This window comes from Triturus cristatus, chromosome 8 (assembly GCF_964204655.1).
Source record: "Triturus cristatus chromosome 8, aTriCri1.1, whole genome shotgun sequence".
In the NCBI taxonomy this organism is placed as follows: Eukaryota; Metazoa; Chordata; class Amphibia; order Caudata; family Salamandridae; genus Triturus; species Triturus cristatus.
The window spans coordinates 440,120,027-440,140,910 of NC_140591.1; the positions used below are offsets into that span (position 1 = coordinate 440,120,027).

The following is a 20,884-nucleotide window of genomic DNA, read 5'->3' on the forward strand; positions in this document are numbered from 1 at the left end:
GTTAAAACACTAACTTCCTTCCTGGGTTGGCATTTGTCTTGCAGCTGAACCTCTTTTTGTGGTTGGTCGCTGGTGAAGAGTAAAGGTTTGTTTCAAGTCCTATCATCAGATAGAAGTCAGACCTCGGTTTGAGGCCAACTGATAGTCCTATTTTGCAGTGTATTTATGTCTTGTGTAGAAGTCAAAGGACCAATGCAAATAATTTTCAAAGCCTCTGGAATTGAAACTGAGCATTTCATGTAAAGCTTAGAAGCACCCTGTGTTCAGGTAACTGGGCTTAATTGGAATACTTTGCGATAAATAAACTCTTCAAGTAAAATCTTCTCTCTCTTAGCCTGTTTGGCAGACTTTGATCCTCCTTCTCCACTTTTATTAATACAGATGGTTCATTGTACAATTGAATCTCTTCTGGTGCCTTTTTACTCCTCTTACCGTGACTTAGTGGAGCCCAATTCAAATATTATTGTGGAATATGCCAAATGGCTTTCCCTTCAGTTAAATACACTTTTTACACAGTTAGGCTATTAACGCCTAAAGTTATTTTCAGCATGATCCACTGATAAGCCCCCACCAGAGTAATTTTTAAATGACTTGGTAGCTCAGATGAAAGGATGGAAAGTCATCAAAACTATGTTCAAAACCCAGGTTGATATTTTGCTACTCCAGTTCTAAATTCTTCTGCTCTACAACTGTTGTAGGCTTTACTTTCTTTGGATTTGACTGTTTAGTCTTTCAGCATAGCACTGTTAAGTAACTATGAGCAACAGAGTTGAAAATGCATTCGGAGATGACAGTCTCTGCGCATTCTGGTTTTTAGGCAATGAGTTCACCAGTCATTTGATGCATTGGGGAGAGGAGTTGGCCTAACGGCTAGGGCGCTCGACCTCGGACCTGGGGAACTGGGTTTGAGTCTCGGTAATGACGCTGAACATCCTGTGATTCTGAGCAAATCACTTAATCTACCCGTGCCTAACAAAAAATGAATGTGTGTCCTCATGTAACGTAACTGGTGCTATGTAAAGCGCTCTGATACCGGATTGGATTCGGGTCAAGTTCACGCTATACAAAACTCTGCAAAACTAAAAAATTCCAGAAACCAAGGCAACAACTTCTTAGAAGAATATGTAGCAATACTACGAGCCTAACACTAGATAGGAAAGTGCAAAGCATGAGTAAACTTGTAATTATGTTTATAGTATGGATTTTATAAATGACAAATGCCCATTTGACTTTTACTTCTTTGTGTATGACACTGCACATAGGATCCCTCTTGTGCTTGTGTCCACAAACCTCCAAGTCTGTGGAGCAAGCAGAGCTCTGCCACTCTCAGATGACTGGCCTCACCAAGGAGGGGGGAAGATAATTCCCTGTGGCATCCCATGAAGCGCACCACGAATACACATGTAACTGATATGAGGCTATTATCTTAACATGTTTAGTTACTTTGATCTCACTGAAACCTCTAAATTAAGTAATTGTCCCATTATACATTTCTAATAATATAAGAGAACTGCCCCAGGTGTTCAACCCAAGACATTCTTCACATTGTAATGTTCAGATAGAAATCTCAGTCCTGGAAACCTATAAACCCCGAGGTCTTCACTTGTGTGCACAGATTGTGAAAAGGCAGAAAGTGAAATTTAGGGTAATTGATTTTGATCGCACAACTACTTTTATAATTCACATGGGCTTGCAGCACAAAGGAAGCACCCAGTAAGAATTTAAAATGTCATAGCATTTTGATGCCAACGATGATAATGCTATCTAACTCCTTTCTTTTGCCCCATCTCCAAAGGGAACTCTAAGCGGAGTCATGTCAATCATAAAAAACAAAAAAGCCCGGACGATTATAGATTTACATTACTTGGAATAAACAGTAACCAATATTTACCTCAGCCTCTCAATCAATCAGGATTTCTAAAGCATGCCTATTTATTTATTTTTATTTAGAAAGTTATCTGTTGCGCGAACATGACCACCGAGGGTTTCGGAGCGCTTTACAAATAAACACATCTGGAAGGATACAATAGCTAGAAAACAGAAAGCACACAGAACTAAGTTAATAGTCTTGTAGGGTTAGGTACCCTCAGGGGCTTGGCAGATGGGACTCAAAGTTGCGAGGGAGTCCTCCGTCTCCTTGTAAGCACCCATACTAAGGCAGAAATGTTTTAATCAAAAACAGTCTTTTTTTTAAAAAGACAGTAGAAGGCTTCAATCTGACTTCCGGGGGCAGGGAGTTCCAAATCCTCGGGCGATACCGGAGAAAGCTCAATTGTAGGTTTTTTCATTTCTTGAATTTCTGTGGTTTCAGCAGTAGAGTGCTGACATTTCTAGAAGCTCTCGATCCACCTGAGAGCTCCAGTTTTTGAGCGAGGTACATCAGGGTATTGAAGTGAATGGCTTTATGTGCCATGCATGTGGTTTTTAGTTGTATCCGAAATTCATAAGGAAGCCTAATCACCCAATAGGGTTTCCAGGCACTGGCAGGCTCTGGAGGCTAATTCGAATAGCCAGGTCTCGAGGGATATTCGGAATTCCAGAAGTGAGGTGATGGTCCGGATGTGTGTGGGGAGGCTGTTCCAGGTCCTTGCTGGGATGTGGGAGAAGAGGCGTCACCCACTTCTACTTTGGTAGATGCGGGGAATATGGGCAAGTGAAAGGGAGACAGAGCGTAGTTTGATGGTTGGTAGAAGTTCAAGCGCTGGTTAATGTATGTGGGTCCTCAGTTGTGTAGAGCCTTGTGTGCGTGGGCCAGATCCTGAATTGGCACCTCTTGTGGAATTGCTTGATGTGGGGTGTGATGTGGGTTGGTCAGGGAAGGCAGAGGATGAATCTGGCTGCAGCATTCTGTATGGCCTAAAGTCTCTGTAGGTGGTGTGCAGCGATTCCTACGTAGAGGCTGTTGCTGTAGTCCACTCCACTGGGGATGAGGGCCTGTGTCACGGTGCGTCTAGTGTGTAGGGGTAGTCACTTCAAAATCTTACGTAGCATGCGCAGAGTGAGGAAGCAGGCAGAGGAGACTGCATTGATGTGTGACAACAAGTTCCCCATGAAATCAATGATGGTTCCGAGGTTTCTGCCGTGGTCGTAGGGAGTGGATGCGGGTCCTAGGTCTGATGGCCACAAGGAGTCGGTCAATGTGTTGCTGCTGTTGCCAAAGATCAGTACTTCAGTCGTGTCTGTGTTCAGCTGCAGGCAGTTCTTCATCCAGTTGGCGAGGTTTGTCATGCATCTGTGGAAGTTGGTTCCGGTGGTGTTCGGTTTGTCGGTGGCTGAGAGGAAGAGTTTGGTGTCGGCTGGGTAGGAAATGATGTCGAGACTAAGGGATCTGATAATTGTTTCCAACCGGGTCATATGAGTTGAAGCGCTAAGGGCTGAACCCTGGGGGACACACAGAAGCACTATTTTAAGAGGAATTTTAATTCTAAAAGGTAATTATCACTCATCCGTAATATTATGGAATGTAACACAATTACACAGACATACTGGACTATTCTCTTTGCCTATAATGTAATTTGAAACTCAGGAAGACTATTACCATGTATGTAAAAATTAAATTTTCTAGTTTGTGACTAGCATAAATAGTAATTTCCCTTTCTTTATAACTAAATCAGACTGTTTTATCATCAGTTCACAAATTATTTACAATTTTACCATCAACTAATCAATTTTTCTTTCTACAAGCACGCCATGCAAGGAATATGAATAATGACTATAATGAAGAACTTGAGAAGAAAATGAGGAAGAAAATAATGATTCACTAAAACTCCATGCGCTCAGTAAATCATTGGGAACTTTGATGGTGTCAAAATATGGCAGTGTATTTCTGTGTCTCCAACACAATCTCTAGTAGTCTTTTTAGTTATTTTTGGACATTGATCATCTATTTAATATTCAAGCAACAACCTAACCTCCGTTCTTTGTTCTACAAATGTTATTATGGTGGAAAGAGAAACAGAATGGCTACATAGCTTATATTCCCAAATGAGAACAGGACAAAATAACTCTTCAGATAAAGCTTTTTTAAAGGTTTATTGGCATGCTAAACAAGCTTGTGTAAAGGTACCTCAAAATATTAACCTATTTCATTAAAAATGCTTTATTAGCTGAAACGATATGCTCTGTGTAGGAAGGTGGAGTATTTTGTGGTGATGCTGGTTAGGCTTTACCATGCAAAACTCTCACAGACGCCAAAGATGGTCCTTGGATTCACAATAATAAATCCTTAGCTCAGTCCTGGTAGAGTGGCAAAGAGCAGTCTGGTTTTACTAAAGGAACATGTGTTAAGCATTTCAGAGTAACAACATGGATGATAAGTAATTGACATGACTCCATAGAAATCCAACACCAATTTATATAAATAAAGTGGATTTTTTATGTTAATTTAGACACCAAAAACGAATGAGATACCATACATATAACAAGGGTTATGGATTTCAGAAGCAATATAAAATCAGAGCAAAATAATACAGTGAAAATTTATCATTGCGGTCAATGGAAAAAAACACTAATGATAATCCATCGCTTGCAGGTAGAGTTGTGTGGAACCCTCATAGAATAAAGGTGATGCGGGTTCCAGGATCGGGCCACAACAGTCAGTTCAATTTTAACGGGTGCGTAGAGCCTGGATGCAGAGTTGTCCTGTCTGTCCCTGGTGCTGAATGGGAGCTGCAGAAAATCAGCTTTTTCGCTTACATGGTGCAGCTGAGAACAAGAGGGAAAAACTAAACAGGGCAGCTGCTGATGTCAGACGAACGTTGGATGGAGTCCCATTTGGTGCAGCGTCGAGTGAAGAAGTTGGTTGCTAAACTGGCAGACTTTGCAGTGGTAAGGAGAGCAGAAGGTTACTTCGAAGTATGGGGAACACAGTAGTTGCCTGGAACTTAATAGGCAGGCAGGACTACAGCTCCGACAATGCACTAGACCATCTGGATTTAGGCAATACCTCGGAGGGCCCGATGGCCAGTGATTCTGCATATCCGTAGCGTTGTTTTACCTGCAATTAGCAGGGAACTAGTGCCACTAGTCCAGTGGAGTCGAAGGGTGCTTCAGGCTCTCAGAGGGGTCCCTCTGTCTGGGAACCAAGAGATTGCCTAGGACGAGTCTCAGAGTCAGACAGTTCCAGGCGCGTTGACATAAGAACAAAGTATCCCTCTTTTGCATTGTGCAAAGACCTGTTACTGTCAATACAGGTCTCTTCTGGTGTCCTGTTCGATGCAGCTTAGTCAGATCTGAGGTTTTAGTGACAAAGGGGTACCATAAATCCTAGATTGAGTGAAGTTTAGGGGTGTGGGAGCTAGTGGTCAATAGGTGCTAGCCCCTGCAGCTAACCCCCCCCCCCCCCCCCCGAGCGGACCACATCCGGGGGTATAAATCACCTTTTCTACCCAGAAAAGGTTATTTCTACCACTTTTCAAAATGGCAAAAGTCTTCCTCCGGTGAACAGACCCGGCAGCCCACTCTAGAGGAGCGGTTACCCTTCTTGAGGTGTACACCACCTGAATATCAAATTGTCCCACCAGTCTGTATGCAAATGTGTCTGGGACAGAGCTTTTTACTCCTCTGGAGGACATCCTGGATGCATATCGGATGCGGTGCAGCCTTTGAAGCTCACCGCCTTGATGTGCGACTCCACTAGCCTTACTGGAAGGGAGGAAGTGTGACCTCCTTCCTCCCCAGGCCTCTGTTCCAGACTCCTGTGAAGGCTCACACCGCCTAGCAGGAGGTCATAATCCTGTCTTGGCGACAGCATGCGTGGGCTGCCAGCCAGAGCACAGAGAAGCTGGGGTAACTAGGTGGGCAACTGGTAGACTATAAATACTATGTCCCCATGGAACACTTTAAGATTTGGTTGAAGAGAGACATACAGCAGCTCTGCGAAGGACCGTTTTAAGCCAAGTAAGTACACCTAACAAGATGTGTGTAGCTTAACGCCCAATGGCTATTATTACTTTGGTGATTTGAATTTCGGCTGAGCTTACCTTTATGCTAAAACACTTTAGTCCTTAAATCCTCCAAACCATGATTTGATTTCAGTTTCTGCTTACGGTAATTTATCTCCTGTCTCTACCAGTAGTTTCCTATGCCTTTCATGTTTTGCTAAGAAATCCCACCATTTCACTAACTTGTACCCTGCACCAATCAGGCACTTAAGGTGTATATAGTCCAGAGTAACAGAGTTGTCACTACCCTTTGTCTAAACTTACAGGTGTGTTAAAGAGTTTGCCTCACTGTGTTGTTTAGCCTTTGGCTCTCTAACCAATGCTTGTTTATTGAGAGAGATTGCTAATCTGTACATCGGTTAGCACCCCTCCACCCCCTTAACAGATGCATATTTTGTTAATACTATTACACAGTCACCAGTCAGTTCATTCTTTTTGATTTATATTAGTATCTCACTGGATAAGCTGTGAATCAGCTGTAGATAGTTGCAAGTGCTACTATTAATCTTTCTGATTTCCTCACAGTTATAGGCCAAAGACTGCACCTATAACCTTGTACTGTCCAGAGCAAAGTTTGCCATTTGTCTTTTAGCCTTTGGCTTTCTAACCAAAGCATGTTTGTTGAGAGAGAGTGTTATGCTGTACTTCGGCTAGCACCCACCCACACTTATTAACTGATGCATAATTTGTTAATACCATTATGAAGATTCTATAATATCATACTTTTCAGTTCAGATTAGTATCTCCCTGGGTGAGATGGGAATCAGCTGTAGATAATTAGAAGTGCTGGTATTAATCTTTCTGATTTCCTCCCAGTTATATTTATAAGACAGCACCTAAAATCTCCTTCCGTCTAGAGCGGAGTGTGCTCTTTGACGAAGTCGGGTGAGTTAGTCCACCCACCTGCACAACCAACAGAAAGCCCAAAAGTGTATGGTCTTCCCATTTCCAGTCCTGACGAAGGCCATAGACCCGTATGAGCTGTTCCAGGCCAAAACATGTTGACCCGACCATGAGGTGTTGTTGATCAATGACCCATCCACATAACACAAACTTATTTTTAGTCTTATCCATATCCTAACTTTCTTTCTCTATCAAAAATGTACCTTAAGGATAGGAGGCAATTTTAGTTCACTCACCACTATCAACATCCCAACAGTCTCCCTCCTGGTGGAGGTTTTGATGTCACTTGGAGAACTGGACACTCAGTGACTGAACCAATGACTATTCTATCCACCAAACCAACCTAAGCGGAGATTATATACACCGTAGACTGTGAACATGTGGTTGAGGGTCTCCGAAACAATATTCTGAGACTCTGGCATGGAGACCTTTGTGATTTATTTTCCCCCCATTTTGATTATTGACAAGTACTTTGTGGAAGCGAAATGAACCTTTGATTCTCCCTCCATCTTGATTTGAACAACCTCCAAGGTAGCCATCTGGAAGATATGCTACATCGACCTTGGCAAAAGAATTATGTCAGGAGTGAGAAGGCAAGTCGCTTGATACCAAACTCGACATATTTAGGCGGTACCATAAAGGAGCTAGCAACCCCAGATCTGCTTATCGTGCAAGCCCTTGTAATCCTATGGCTCGTCTATCACTTATAGTATACTTTAATGGTAAAAACCACTATAGGGACATATAAGCTTGCACTTACATGTCCACACCTTGAATATAAAGCACTCTGCCCCCTGGGTTCAGGAGGACTTCCTTAGGGGTGACATAAAAATATATATGTATGAAGTAATGCATTAGCTTGGCCACACATGGGACGGCAAAGTCTAAATGGAGCGGTTTACACAATTCCTACAGTCTGCAATGGCAGGTCTGCTTGGGTCACCAAGGATGGCACAAACAGAACTGCAACCCCTGGGGACCCCTTTACCACCCATGCCCTGGGTACTAGTGGTACCATATTTTAAGGACTTATAAGGGGGTTAAAGTCCTTGTCAATTGGGATTGCCAATTCATATATAACAGTTTTAGGGAGAGAGCACTGGCACTAGGGCCTGGGCAGCATGCTCCATTGCACTTTCAACCATTGCTGCAAAAAGCGTTGGGTGTTTGAGGGGGGGGTGACCTTTCAAAATGGACACTTTCCTACACTCTGTTATTAGCTTAGCCAGCAGTAATTTATTACCTCTATGGCATACTAGGCCAGTGGTTTTCAAACTTTTTAGAACCACGACCCAATTTTTTAGAAACAACTTTAGTAACGCACCTACTTTTAATGGACATAAGGCAGGCTATTTTTCTATATGTTACTGAAGCATCTTGTGGTAGCTCATTGTCATTTTCAGACAGCACATTTTTCATTGAAATTGCCACTAAATTTGCACAGACATACAGTTTTACTGATAAAACTATGTAGCACACAAAGGACAATGTTTGGAAATGTGGACATCTGGTTTCTCTGAATATTTATCATGTGTATATCACCAAGTGAGTGTCTTGATTTGTTTTCATCCTAATACAATCCGTTTCCAGCACACATCAGGAATACAAAAAAGTGCTTAATTTTAGTTTTCCTAATTGCTAGATGCATACAGTTCATTTACAGGAGTTTACGTTTTGTTGTGTATTGCAAAAAATATCCTAAATTTCCAAATAATTCACTTTAAAATCACCTCTTACTTTACATTCGAAGAAAAGTAAACACTAGCCCTCATATTAACAGAGTAAAGCAGACTGACATTTGACCTCGGTCTTTGAATCACTGGCCAGTGAGACAAGTTAAACACAGAATTTAAAGGCAACTTTCTTTATTGCTCTGACTTTTGCGACCCACCAAAAATCAGCTCACAACCGACCAGTGGGTTGCGACCCACAGTTTGGGAAACTAACTAACTGCATTACCAAGTACTGTGGGTGAACTGCCTCCAGCTTTCAACAGTTATCAACATGCCTGAATTTAGGTCAGAAGAATTAAAATGCTGAAATGCCCATGAGGTAAGACAACCCCACCATAAAGTTGTGAGGGTCTCGCACTGGTGAAAGTGTATTTTGTGTGTAAAAATAGCTTACTAACCTAGTTAGAAAGCTAGAGAAAGGCATCTGCTCAACTAATCATTCCACTCAAGTTTGTGGTTCCTGGGCGCCCACATTGTCAATAAAGAGATTGTCAAAGTCAATGCCTCAGGATAACGGACTTTCGAATTCATGGATGGAAACAATGGGGGGAACACACTGCTTATTTTGAGAGAGAAGATCAGTGGCACTATCACAAAATCTTTGCACTGAAACGAAAAAATATGACAAATATATTTTTGCAGTTTGTGTAATATGGAAAAGTGCAAATAAATCCAGTTCATATCAATTTATTTGTAGGAGGATAAAAATATTGAAAAGGATTTCAAAATCATACACAAAAAGTAATGTGTAAATATATTTTAAAGTCATTCCAATTTTAACAAAAACAATCCTAATGTGATAAAACATTTTTACAAAAAATAAGAAAAGTACTTTGGTACTATATGTTCTACTCTTGTAATGATAAAATAGAAGAAATTAATTTTACCTCAACAGGAGTTTCATGTTTCAAATTTCAAAAGTGGAGGAGATGTATTTTATCTTCGTAGTATTTACTGGCAAAGCTAGTATGGGATCAGTTTGTATAATGTTTTGCCTTGGTTTTGATATAGTTTGCTCTGTTTTATATTCCACAAGCAGCAAAAAAGCGTGCAGATGGATTTGTACCATTGCATTGTTTCTGTGATATGGCCCCTGAACACTAAGGAAGAATCATATTTTATTTAAAATAAAAAATGAAGGTGATCAGAATACGAGTTAGGAGGTGTTGGAGGAGAGGGTAATGCTATCACAATCACCAAGAGAATGTAGGCGTTTAACACATTAACTGTGAGCATCTATTTACAATCTGAAGGGCATGGGTCGAAGTCCCAGCACACCCACCTATCCTTCAGGGGTTAATAAAGTTGAGGAATAACAACACTGCTATGTAAGAAGTCTTGAAATTCTAGTAGTGGCTGCAACAGACATGATGTAAAGCCATGGAGATCAGCAGATGTGAAAGGTGGGCCTGTGGGCGTTTTCCTGAACATTACACACAAACAAGCCTCTTATGAAGCCCAGGTTCCTGCCTATGAAAGATATGAACCTCATGCGCTTAGAGCCATGACTGTTTCAAAGGGAATGACACGAGTTAAGTCAATGTTCAGAATATCCAGTACACATGAATACACAACTTTCATCACTTGTCTGGTGCCTGTCATGTGAACCGTTACCTAGCGCAAGCTGTTGTATTCACAAAATATTGCTACTTATAAGTGGATGAGGCATTATTTTCCCTTTTGTTTGTGCACTGTGACCCAGCCTCTTCCTGTTACTCAGGGTGCCACCCACACTGCCCAATAAGCCTATGTAAAATGAAACCCTCAGACTTTTTTCCATCTTTTAGACCAGACCACAATGACCTCACACCTTGTTAACAGGGTACATTATTTGAACAACATTACTATGACGCTATCCTTTGTGCACATTCTCCAACAGCTTCACAACTGATACACCTGGCTTTTGTACCACGGGTGCGCAGGACAAGAGCAGGGGGGCGTTTGTTCCGGGCACTGGCACCTGCCCTCTGGAATTCCAACGCTCTGGCAGTCCGTAACACACATGACCACTGGATCTTTAGGAAAATGATCAAGACGTGGCTATTCTCCAGGTACTAGCTTCCCTGTTCTCTCTGCTTCTGCTCGCTTTAGCACTGGGACGGCTCGATGGGGGGCAGCCATGCGCTTTATAAATCCGGATAACATACACTAGAACTCAGCTGATGCACACAACAGAAATCTGCAACGAATGCCCCTATTGCGAGTAGACTTTCAGTGTTGTCTGCCAATCTAAAAACAGCCTCCAGCCCTCCACTATCAATGGGTGTCTCCCAAGACTCGGTTCTGTGTCCTCTCCTTTCCCCTTTCCCATAAACTATACCCCCTGGTGAAGTCTAATGAAGTACAAATTATTAACTGGGAAATCCATGCCAAAAGCCATTGGCTTTATTCAGGAAATCATCCAGATCTGGAATCAGGAAGCCTCACAACCTGAAGAACAGTACAGTACACAGAGTTAAGACCACTGGAAAGAGGCTGCAGACAATGGAAAGTGATTGGTACTCACCTGCAATTACAGGAATGATGCTCTCATTAAACAGTAATCACACAATCCCATGTGGAAGATTACACACATGGAATCTTTTTCTACGGTACAGTGAATGGAATCCATGCAAGCTCATAGTTAGTTATTTTCCAGCCCTTATTTGGATGGAGAATATTTTATTACATACATCAAATATTTTTTTTTTAAACTGGAACATACCTGCTGCAATCGGAAAACAACCGGGATTTTGCGCTCTGTACAAGCAGCAATGAAGTTGTCAGGAAGTAGCTGTCCTGCTGCAAGGAACTGATCTTCGTTGCCTTGGTCAATTAATATGTCCAACTGGGAACCAGTATAGTTCTTAACAAGTTGGGTTGCATCATAAGCCTGTAGAAAACAATGTGAATATGGTAACGTTGATTAAATGGCTCATTTTCATAGCTAATATGTTGTACAATTAGAATAATATGCTGGGTTTCATATTTAAGAATGAAACATTTTACTTTACATAAGAAATCATAGATGTCAATGACTGATTATGTGACTTTTCAGATCATCACACTTACTTCACCGCCTCATCTCAACTTTGCATCCTATTGCGCCATCAATAGCATTTCAGGTTTATACTAAATGGACCTCGAGCAATAGTCTTATTATTGTAGGAGATAAAGTGGTCCATACAAGTAACGTATACACAAAATCACTAATGTGTTCATAATGTAGGCTTGGTTAGATCTCACCTTTGTGGTTTTCCTGCACAACTGTACTAATAGCAAATGGAACTGTAGGGGTATTCAGTATATGCCATTTTTTGGGACTGCATCATCCAGAGAAAGTAAAAGCATGAATAGCATTTTCCACACCAGAGAGCCAAAGAGTTGCTGATTTTTATTTGCGATTTAGTTGCAGATACCAACAGAAGTAGGTTTGTGACTGGCTGGTTGATTGGCTTAAAAGTGCGAATGCAGATTACCACATAAGAGTGTGAGTGGGTTTTTTGACTGAAAATGCAGTGTGTGTGATATGAATGTTTATCCTTAATTGGGTAATAGAGCCATGTCTTGGGGAACCAAACCAATTCCTCAATTTTTCTACCCAAGTTAGGTTTTTGGAAGGTCTCATCTCGATTTTTCACAGGAGACAAAGCAGCCATTTTTAAGATTCCCAAAAAATCCCAACAGATTTTGAAAGTGAAATGCTGCACATACGTTCATAGCTACCAATTGACTGGTTTCCTTGATTATAGGGAGTCAACGTAGCCAAGAAAAGTCATGGTCTTGCATATTCCCGCAAAAGTGATAGCCGAGTAGCTGGATCCCTAGAAACTCTGCCTTCATTGCTGCTAATAGAGGAGGTACTCTGACACGAACAAAGCAGTACCAAGCAGGCCCTGGGACCTTGAATTCAAGATGTGGGCATTTATGGTCTGTGCAGTAAAGCTTCAAGCACAGGGAAGAAAATTACTAAGGCAGAAATACGACATACTCATTTTTAACAATGATAAGATATGGATTGTCCTAGCGAATTTGAAAAATATTGAGCCTCTTCATTGGAGTAGGGATTTTTATCAGGGGTAGGGGGGGGCTAATGAGAAGAACACCAAGAGAGTGATCATACCGCATTAATCTGCTAAAGCTAGTTATTGATCAAATGTTAGGGCAAAACACTGGTGTTGGAAGTCCACAAAAGTACTCTGATGATAACAGAATGCAGTCCCGTAACTTCTTGATTTTTAGAGAAAAAAGCACTCTCAACGGCTCTACAATTTAAATATTCTACTTGTTCAGGCTCAGTTTCCCCTTTCCTGTTCACAAGACATTGCAGATTTTATATACAGTTTGAATTTGTGCAGTTTTCTTTTTTTAATATTCTAATCAAATTGAAATGTATTACATTTGAGAAGCTCTCTTTACTCTTCCAAATAAAAGTTTAGCACTCAAACTAACTACCACAAACTTGTTAAATAAGGAGACCATAAAGGGACCCTAAAGCCCCTGCACTTGGAGGGCCAAAATAATTTTCAAACAGAACAATCACACAGTCATGTGTCATCTATCACCATTCATCCACCACTTGTGTCTCCCCACCCCTTTATCCCTTCACCCAAAAAATCTTCACTAAAATGCTATGCTAGTCGAAATGTGCTTAGATTGTGGTGAATAACAAATATGCCTTTTCCAGTGCTTTACCAAAAGTCAGAATGTAACCAATTAAACTTTAAGAGAAAACTGCAGAAGAAGAATGTATGAAGGTGCCAGACCTTTAGAGGATTCAGCAAATTCTGTAACAAACTACTGTCAATGAACACCCAGCATGTAACTCCATCCCATCTGCTTTAGAGGACTAATTGGGCGGTGATGCATCTATGTTGGAAAATGCAAATTGGAGAAGGTTTGTTTCAGCAAGAGAGGGCAATAGCAATATTCCAAAACGTATTTGGACAAAAACATCCTTTCAGAAAGTGTCCATGTACAGCCACAAGTTCGCATTAAAATGAGAATTAATCTTGGTAGTAGTTTATTTTTTTAATGGAATGATTCTTTTAGGTAACATATTCTTGTTTTGTTTGCATCCCCTGACTTCAAGAGCCTGACAAGGAGGAAAATAAGGCCTTTCTATGGCTTAACAATAGGTTCCATCCTTAAGACCAAAGAGCTGGAGATATAATTTGAAATTCCCCTTGGAATGCGTGGAAACGCTTTACGCTAGCTTTTGTTAACTTGTAATCAAGAGAACTGGTTCACTGGTGGAGATCTTGCCTCACCACAAGAGGGACTGAATTGGTATTGCTGGATGCCTAAATCATTTTCTTTCAGTCTACCGTCTTCTTGGATCACTGATCTTCTAGGACGGGTGGTTCTCCAACCTTTCCAATAGTGAGAGCAACTTCTGATCATTGAAAGCCACACTGAGCTACTATCTAATACAGGGATTTCACAATTATACATAAAGGCCAAGTATCTTAAACACGTCCCACGGAGTACCCCAGTCCTGCACAGTGAGGATACACAAATGCTGTATCACAAAAGGAATATTGTGGGGGTCCCAAAACGATCATTTTTGTCCCTTTGCTGTCTTTCATGAATAACCTCTGAAAGGGAGTGTCTCAATGTGGCTTTTGGTCTAATCATTCAATAAGGAGGTGCACTTGCTCCCCCAAGACTCCACCCGGCACAGGATATACCTGCCAGACAATCCTTATACCAAATTAATGTATGAATTGGAATTTAGCTTAGAAGCAAGGGAGAGCACAGAAAGAAAGACAAAACGGATTGATACAAATAAAAAAAGGAAGAGTGAAGAGAGGCAAAAAAATGAAATAGAAAAACAGAAGTAAGAAAGAGGGAAAAATAGAAAAACAAAAATGACAAAGTAAGAACAACAACAATACATACAAAGAGAAATAAAATGAATGATAGGTATACAGTAAAGGAGACATGAGAGGAAGAAAGGATAGAGAGGTGAGAAACAAAAAGAAATGAGACATAAATGAACGGATAGAAGAATTTGGCTTAAAAAAAGAAAGAAGCAGAGACAAACAAAAAGAAATGGTTAAAAAAGAAAACTGAATAAGAGCACAAGACAGATGCAAGAAAGAAAAGGTAAAAGGTCAGGAAGAAAGAAACTGAAAGATGAAAAAGTGGAGGGAAAGAAAGAAGAAAAAGTAGAAAACTAAAGAAAGAAGATAATATAAAGCTAGAAAAGAGAAATAAAAGGAGAGAAAGCTGAAGAAAAAAGTATGTAACAGAAAGGAGATAAAAGGAGAACAAGCAGAGGTGTATTGGTAAGGATACAAAGGTAACAAAAAAACAGAAAACATGGGAAGAAAAAATAAACTCAAACCAGACAATGTAGAATAAAAGAGAAAGGCAGTGCAAGAAAGAAATAGGTAACAAAGAAGGAGAAAGAGGAACAAACAAGAATGAGGTTGAAAAGAGAAATCAAAGGAAGGAGAGGATAAAAGAAAAAGAACAGAAGAAATGAGAGAGAATGGGAGAAAGAAATAAGAAAAAAGATTGAGAGATTAACAGAAGAGTAAAAACTATTTTTCATAAGAGACTGAACTGCATGGTCTTGAACTGCCAGATTCCAGGTCTAACAAAAATGGGCACAAAAAGTTTAAAATGTTGCCAAGCAAGTGAGCAGCTGTATATAAAAAAATTTGAGCAGCTGTATTTTATCATGTACATTATCATGTCAGTGGCAGCCTACAAGCTATCAGGCCATTGCTTTGGGTAGTCTGGCATTAGGGACCAGGCAGATGAATAAGGGAAGAAACTTGCCAAAGTAGTTGAAGTCTAATTCAGAGAGTGAATCTTTGGAAATATATGATGACAAGTTTGTGTCAAATGTGGCCTACACATTTTTTAAGTTTTCCACTTGCTTTAGGATTGGCTCTGATCGGCTGATCTGGAGGCTCCAGGTCCTAGTTTCAGGGCCAAGTTGGGCTTGACAAGTAATTAACCCATATACTTAAAGACAACGATGTAATTTCGTCTTACATCGGCCACCACCGCAGCTATGGATTTGGAAAACACTCTTGGATCTGATGCGAGGCCAATTAGGAGTAAATGCGGATATGAGTTCCCTATGTGATGCCTAAGAAATTGTCAGCGTTCTTTGAAAATTGGGATGAAGTAGGAGTCATGAGTGTCCAATGGATGCAATCCAGTTTCCTGGACAAACTGGTGGAAATAACACAAAAGATGCTTATAGGGGAAATAACATAGCATATGTGGCTGTAGATAAACATGCCCGCATAGACTGTAAACCATGTTCCCTCAAGAAACTGTGGCTAGTCAGCAGATGATGCAGATGCTTGGAACAAAGTGGTTAACACAATCTGGCCAAGCATCACCTGGTGGCGGGGTAGAATATCCACAGTAGTGTTTAGTGACAGTGTGTGGACCAGGTAGCAGCATTGCAGATGTCAGCTAGCAGAATGTTGCCTAGTGAAGCCATGGTGTCACCCTCATTGCTTGTGTGCCCTGGGGTGCACTGGAGTGGGCACTTTGCGGTGACGTAGCAAGTTTGGATGGTCGCAACAATCCATTTCAAAATGCCTGACTTAGATATAGGGTGTCGAATGTAGGGTTTAGCAAAGGCCACAAAAAAAAGGGTTTGTTCAGTGAAAGGACTTTGACCTGTCAATATTATACACGAGCACCCTTTTAACATAAAGGGACTTAAGACCACTTCCACTGCAGAGTCTGGTTACAAGAAGACTGGTAGCTCAATGGTCTGATGTGGAATGGCGAGACTACCTTTAGGAGAAATGTGTGGTTGTTTCTAAGGACCACCGTCTTTGTTGACCTGGATGAATTTCACATTACAACAGAAATTCACATGAGAAGGGGGGGGTCAGTAGACAACGCTTTCAGTTACAGCGAAGAGCAGGTTACACGACTGATCACAAATGGCACGCTACTACCACCTTTATGTGATGTACCCAGGACAGGGACAGTAGTCGAGAGGCTACTTTGAGGGCAGGTTTGGTGTGCCCCTCCAGGTCACAGGACAGGTCCAGTACCTCACATGTTCAGGAACATGCATAGGCCTTTGAGCTCACACTACTTTACTGTAATGCAAAGGCCAAAATAAAAGTCAAGATACCCGTTTTACATGCAGTAGGATACTCAGAAGAGAGGTACATGGCTTTGTACCATGCAACACCTGGGAATTATAATCAGATTCATTTATTGTATGTTCAATCTCTTCACCCACATGCGTGTTGAATACGGAAGTTGATGAAAACATCATGAGGAGAATTTTATTCCTTTGCGCTTGAGGTATCAGCAAAGTTAATATTGTTTGCAACTCAAGTCGTACATTTTTATATTTGACAATATGGTTAATCTGTGCCCTCACCATTAATATATATAGTGATCATAATTACATATAAACAATGGAAACATATTGCATGGCAGTGTGCTACAGTTTTCTGAGCGAATTTTTTTATAATGTACATTACCTCCCATGTACTTTGATCAGGTCCCAAGTACCCGCCGAAAGCCTTTTTACCCCATGGGCACTGCATCGGATTGCATATTGGAGCAAATGCGGACACAGCCTATTTAAAGAAACAGAGAAGAGATGTGCATTAAATAGTGAAAGCAATCTAATTCCTTCCAACTACTACTTCAATAACAAATAGCAAGCCTAGAAAATTATTTTTCTACGGAGTATTAGAAAATGATCTTTGAAAATCATAAAGCAGAATATGTTTTTCACAACATTTCAATAAAAATGTTGTAATGAGAAAATGAATTGAAATACAGCCAATTCATTTTCAGTGGCATAAAAATAACTAGACCAAAGGAGTATGTCATGGATGCATAACACCCACACACTTGCACGCTTTGTATTGTATATATAGAGGTAATACACACAACTTTTAATAAAAGGCAATACCATCCATAGAGATTCTGCAGCCATATGACAAAAGAGTTTGATGGTTTTCAAATTTCCAGAGCCCATCATTAAAAGTACATTCGGACATTTTATCAGCAATCTAATATAATGTTGAAGTCAAATGTATACAACATCCTGATTTTTACAGGCAGGCTCCTTAAATTTAGAAGAGCCAAAACCATGTTGCGGTGGAATATATTGAATACTTTTAACTATGTGATAAAAATAAATATTCAACACATACAATAGTTTGACTCTGAGTTAATAGGTCAATGGAAAAGTGCTGGATTTAGTAAAGTGGGCGATTTTTTACAAAATACGAGATGGATTACGCCAATGGAGATGCGATTAGCTATCCCAAGAAATATTTTGCTAATTGGCTCCTATACTTACATTTATCAACTTTTGCAGCGACACGCCCCCACAGCATTAACTCAGATTTCCTCTTTAAACAATGATCTCTTCTTTAATAATAACCTGGTAAGAAAACCTGGAGAGTGGAAACGCTGTCTTGCTCAATCAAGACAAAGGGATCTGTGGGTCAAAGCTGTAAAAAAATGGAGGGAACAAGAAAACCACATTCTGACACTGTCTACATGGCGAACTATTAATAAACTGAATTTTTCTACATTAAGGGGAGCCAACTGGCGTAGAATGATATTTTTTGGAAAGTGGCTTTTGTATCGCACCCCGGCGGGAATAGCCAAATTGTATAGTAGCTTTCCATCAAATTGCTTTCAATGCTCAAATTTCTTCCCTGCAAACTGGACTCATGTAATCGCCGATTGTAGTTTGGTTAAAATATTCTGGGATGATATTTTTGCTTTTTTAAGCTCCAATTGCCATACTCATATCTTTAAATGTAAATCTGATGGTTTATGGCTTTGATGCGCATCTTAATTTATCTGTATCATTTGTTAAACTAGTCTTCATTTGCATGGCCGTTGCTAGATCTTTGTTACTTCAAAATTGGCGTACAAATCAAATTCCATCCTTTTACGAATGGCTTTCCAAAATGCGTAGAGTAAAGAGGAGTGAACAAAGTTACGCTCTGAGGATTGGAGGGGGGGGGGGGGGGGAGGAGGAAATTCAAAAAAATCTGGGGGACTTTTTTCGATTAACTTTTTTAAATACTTTGTTCGATTGATCGGTATGGGTAACTGTAATATTCATTATTTGTATTTGTTTAGTGATGACAGTAGGATATGTTTTTTGAGAAGATTTTTATGCTTTCTTTTAGTCCTCATTGTATATATATTTCATATTCTGTATATGTATGCCATCATTCGACTTCAATAAAAAAGAATTAAAAAAAAACAAAAAAAAACACATACAATAGTCAAACTGTTTATTAGATATAGTGTACCTTGTATTTTCCAGGGTTCTTTAAAGCACAGATTAGCGCTCCGTGGCCACCCATCGAGTGTCCAGAAATTGAAATCTTTTCTGGGTCAGTTGGAAAGTTTGCATTTATCAGTCGTGGTAGCTGGAAAGGATTAGCATCCTATTAGTTTTGCCATCAACACATTTCAACATTTTCATACATTTAGTTTGCACCAATTACCTTTATAACAAGATAAATGTTATTTCTCACTACAATGGATAGAAAGTACCAGTTACTGAGGGGAAGAAACATTCAATTAACCACTGCTTTTCTTCCTGTGTCACCTTCCATAAAAATATTAGGGTGTTTGATTACTTTTTATTTTTTCTCCAAAGCATGAGGTAGTAAGATTTTTTTTTTGATTCCTCAGACATTTTTATTTAAATGCCAAAAGGATAACAGTGAGCAATCAATGTATTTGTCTTCACAATATTAAAATTCAAAAACTGATCACAGATATTATAATAAAACAATCTGGAACCTAAAGTTCTTCAACACAACATACTTTTACATATGTTTAAATTATTCCTACAAGTTGGTAAGACTAGTCTCACCATGAGCCCAAAGCAAGGTTAACAGAACTCATTTGAGGTGGTAGTGTAAACTGTTAGCATCAACAAAGGAGCCTGTTGCCTACTTTAGAGCAGATAAGATAACTCCTCCTCCACCAGTTTCACCATGTGTAGCTAGCTATTGCAAATCGATCTAATGCATATAATATTCAAAGTTCTACAGTGCCAATGAAACTGGACAATCGCCTTGAAATGGATTTTAGGTGATGGACTGAATAACATAAGCAATGACTAACGAAATGCACTATGTACTTCACAGGAATTCAAATTGATGAGCATAGACAATTATGCTCAGGTGTCTCTCCAGCTCTGCATTAAGTTATCAGTAAAAAACACACAGATATTAAAATACTAAAACCAAATCATTTAGATACAGGCAGTGGTCTACCTTTCAACTGAAACAGTTTTATTTGCTTTGCTTAGAACTCTGGCGCCATTTGGCCACATCTGCAAAAGGTCATTATAAAAGCATTTTCTATTTTTACTCCCACATATAAACTCGCTCACTGCTGAATGGAATTGGCATGGGCCAAAACTTTGAGTTATGTGCCTCGGATAGGTTTGTTGTAAACCCATTCACTAGTTTTACATATTTGTGTTCCAAAAAGATGTCGGCTGGGCAATGAATGGTTAATTTTAGAGAGATCTGGACCGTAAATGTACAGATACTGCAATGATCCAGATCCTGGGCTTCACATAAACATTTGAACGATAAACAAATCCCACTGAAAGAGGGATCATGTTTTTGAAGCTGCTGTTACAGAATGCTAGGCAAGGAGGTCTGCGCCATGACAAAAAGTGTGAGTGTGTGTAAGGGGGATGGAGGGACTATACACCGACTTCAGGGAGGATTCGAGTGGCCCCAAAAATAATCGCCCTTGTTAACAGGTGCTAGTTGATACAGCAGAGCGGAATACCATCACTCAAATACCAGTGGATGTACCTGCCCACCTGGGCGTGTCTGCTCAGTGCTTGCTGGTATTTGTAGTTCTATCCAGGTAAGTTTAGGATAAATGCGGCCGCTGTGTAAGCATCATAAAGTTCAATAACCCCAATGGGAATCTTGTAACAAACAAGGGTTGCGGCAAGCTGTTCTTAACCCTATTTGGCAGGAAGACACAAGGCTCCAAAACGCGATCTGTAATCATCACGCTGGAACTGCTCATCCGCTGGGGGGCCTTCCGCGACCCTGGTGGGCCGCAATTAATACCACACAAAAAGAAACACCAGACTTGGAAGGCCTCGCTCCTTGTGCCATATTTATTTCCTGTCAGGCAGCATCGTCGCACTCATCATAGGCACAGAAATTCATCATTACCAGATTGTCCTGACGCGTTTCGGGCGCGATACACCCTTGTTCACAGGTGCTGGTTGATGCAGCAGAGCGGAATACCGCACTCAAATACCAGTGGATGTACCTGCCCACCTGGGCGTGTCTGCTCAGTGCTTGCTGG

General features: G+C 40.4%; 1 protein-coding gene across 2 annotated transcripts in view; it reads right to left on the bottom strand.

Moving 5' to 3' along the window:
- Window positions 1-20,884, bottom strand: part of ESD (esterase D) — a 110,366-nt gene that overhangs the window by 21,104 nt on the left and 68,378 nt on the right. For both annotated transcript variants that reach the window (XM_085621847.1, XM_085621848.1), the window contains exons 6-8: window positions 18,841-18,960; window positions 17,035-17,133; window positions 11,283-11,450 (exon numbers count right to left, since the gene is read on the bottom strand). In XM_085621847.1, coding sequence (XP_085477973.1) covers window positions 11,283-11,450; window positions 17,035-17,133; window positions 18,841-18,960 — 387 coding nt within the window. The remainder of the gene's footprint in view (window positions 1-11,282; window positions 11,451-17,034; window positions 17,134-18,840; window positions 18,961-20,884) is intronic.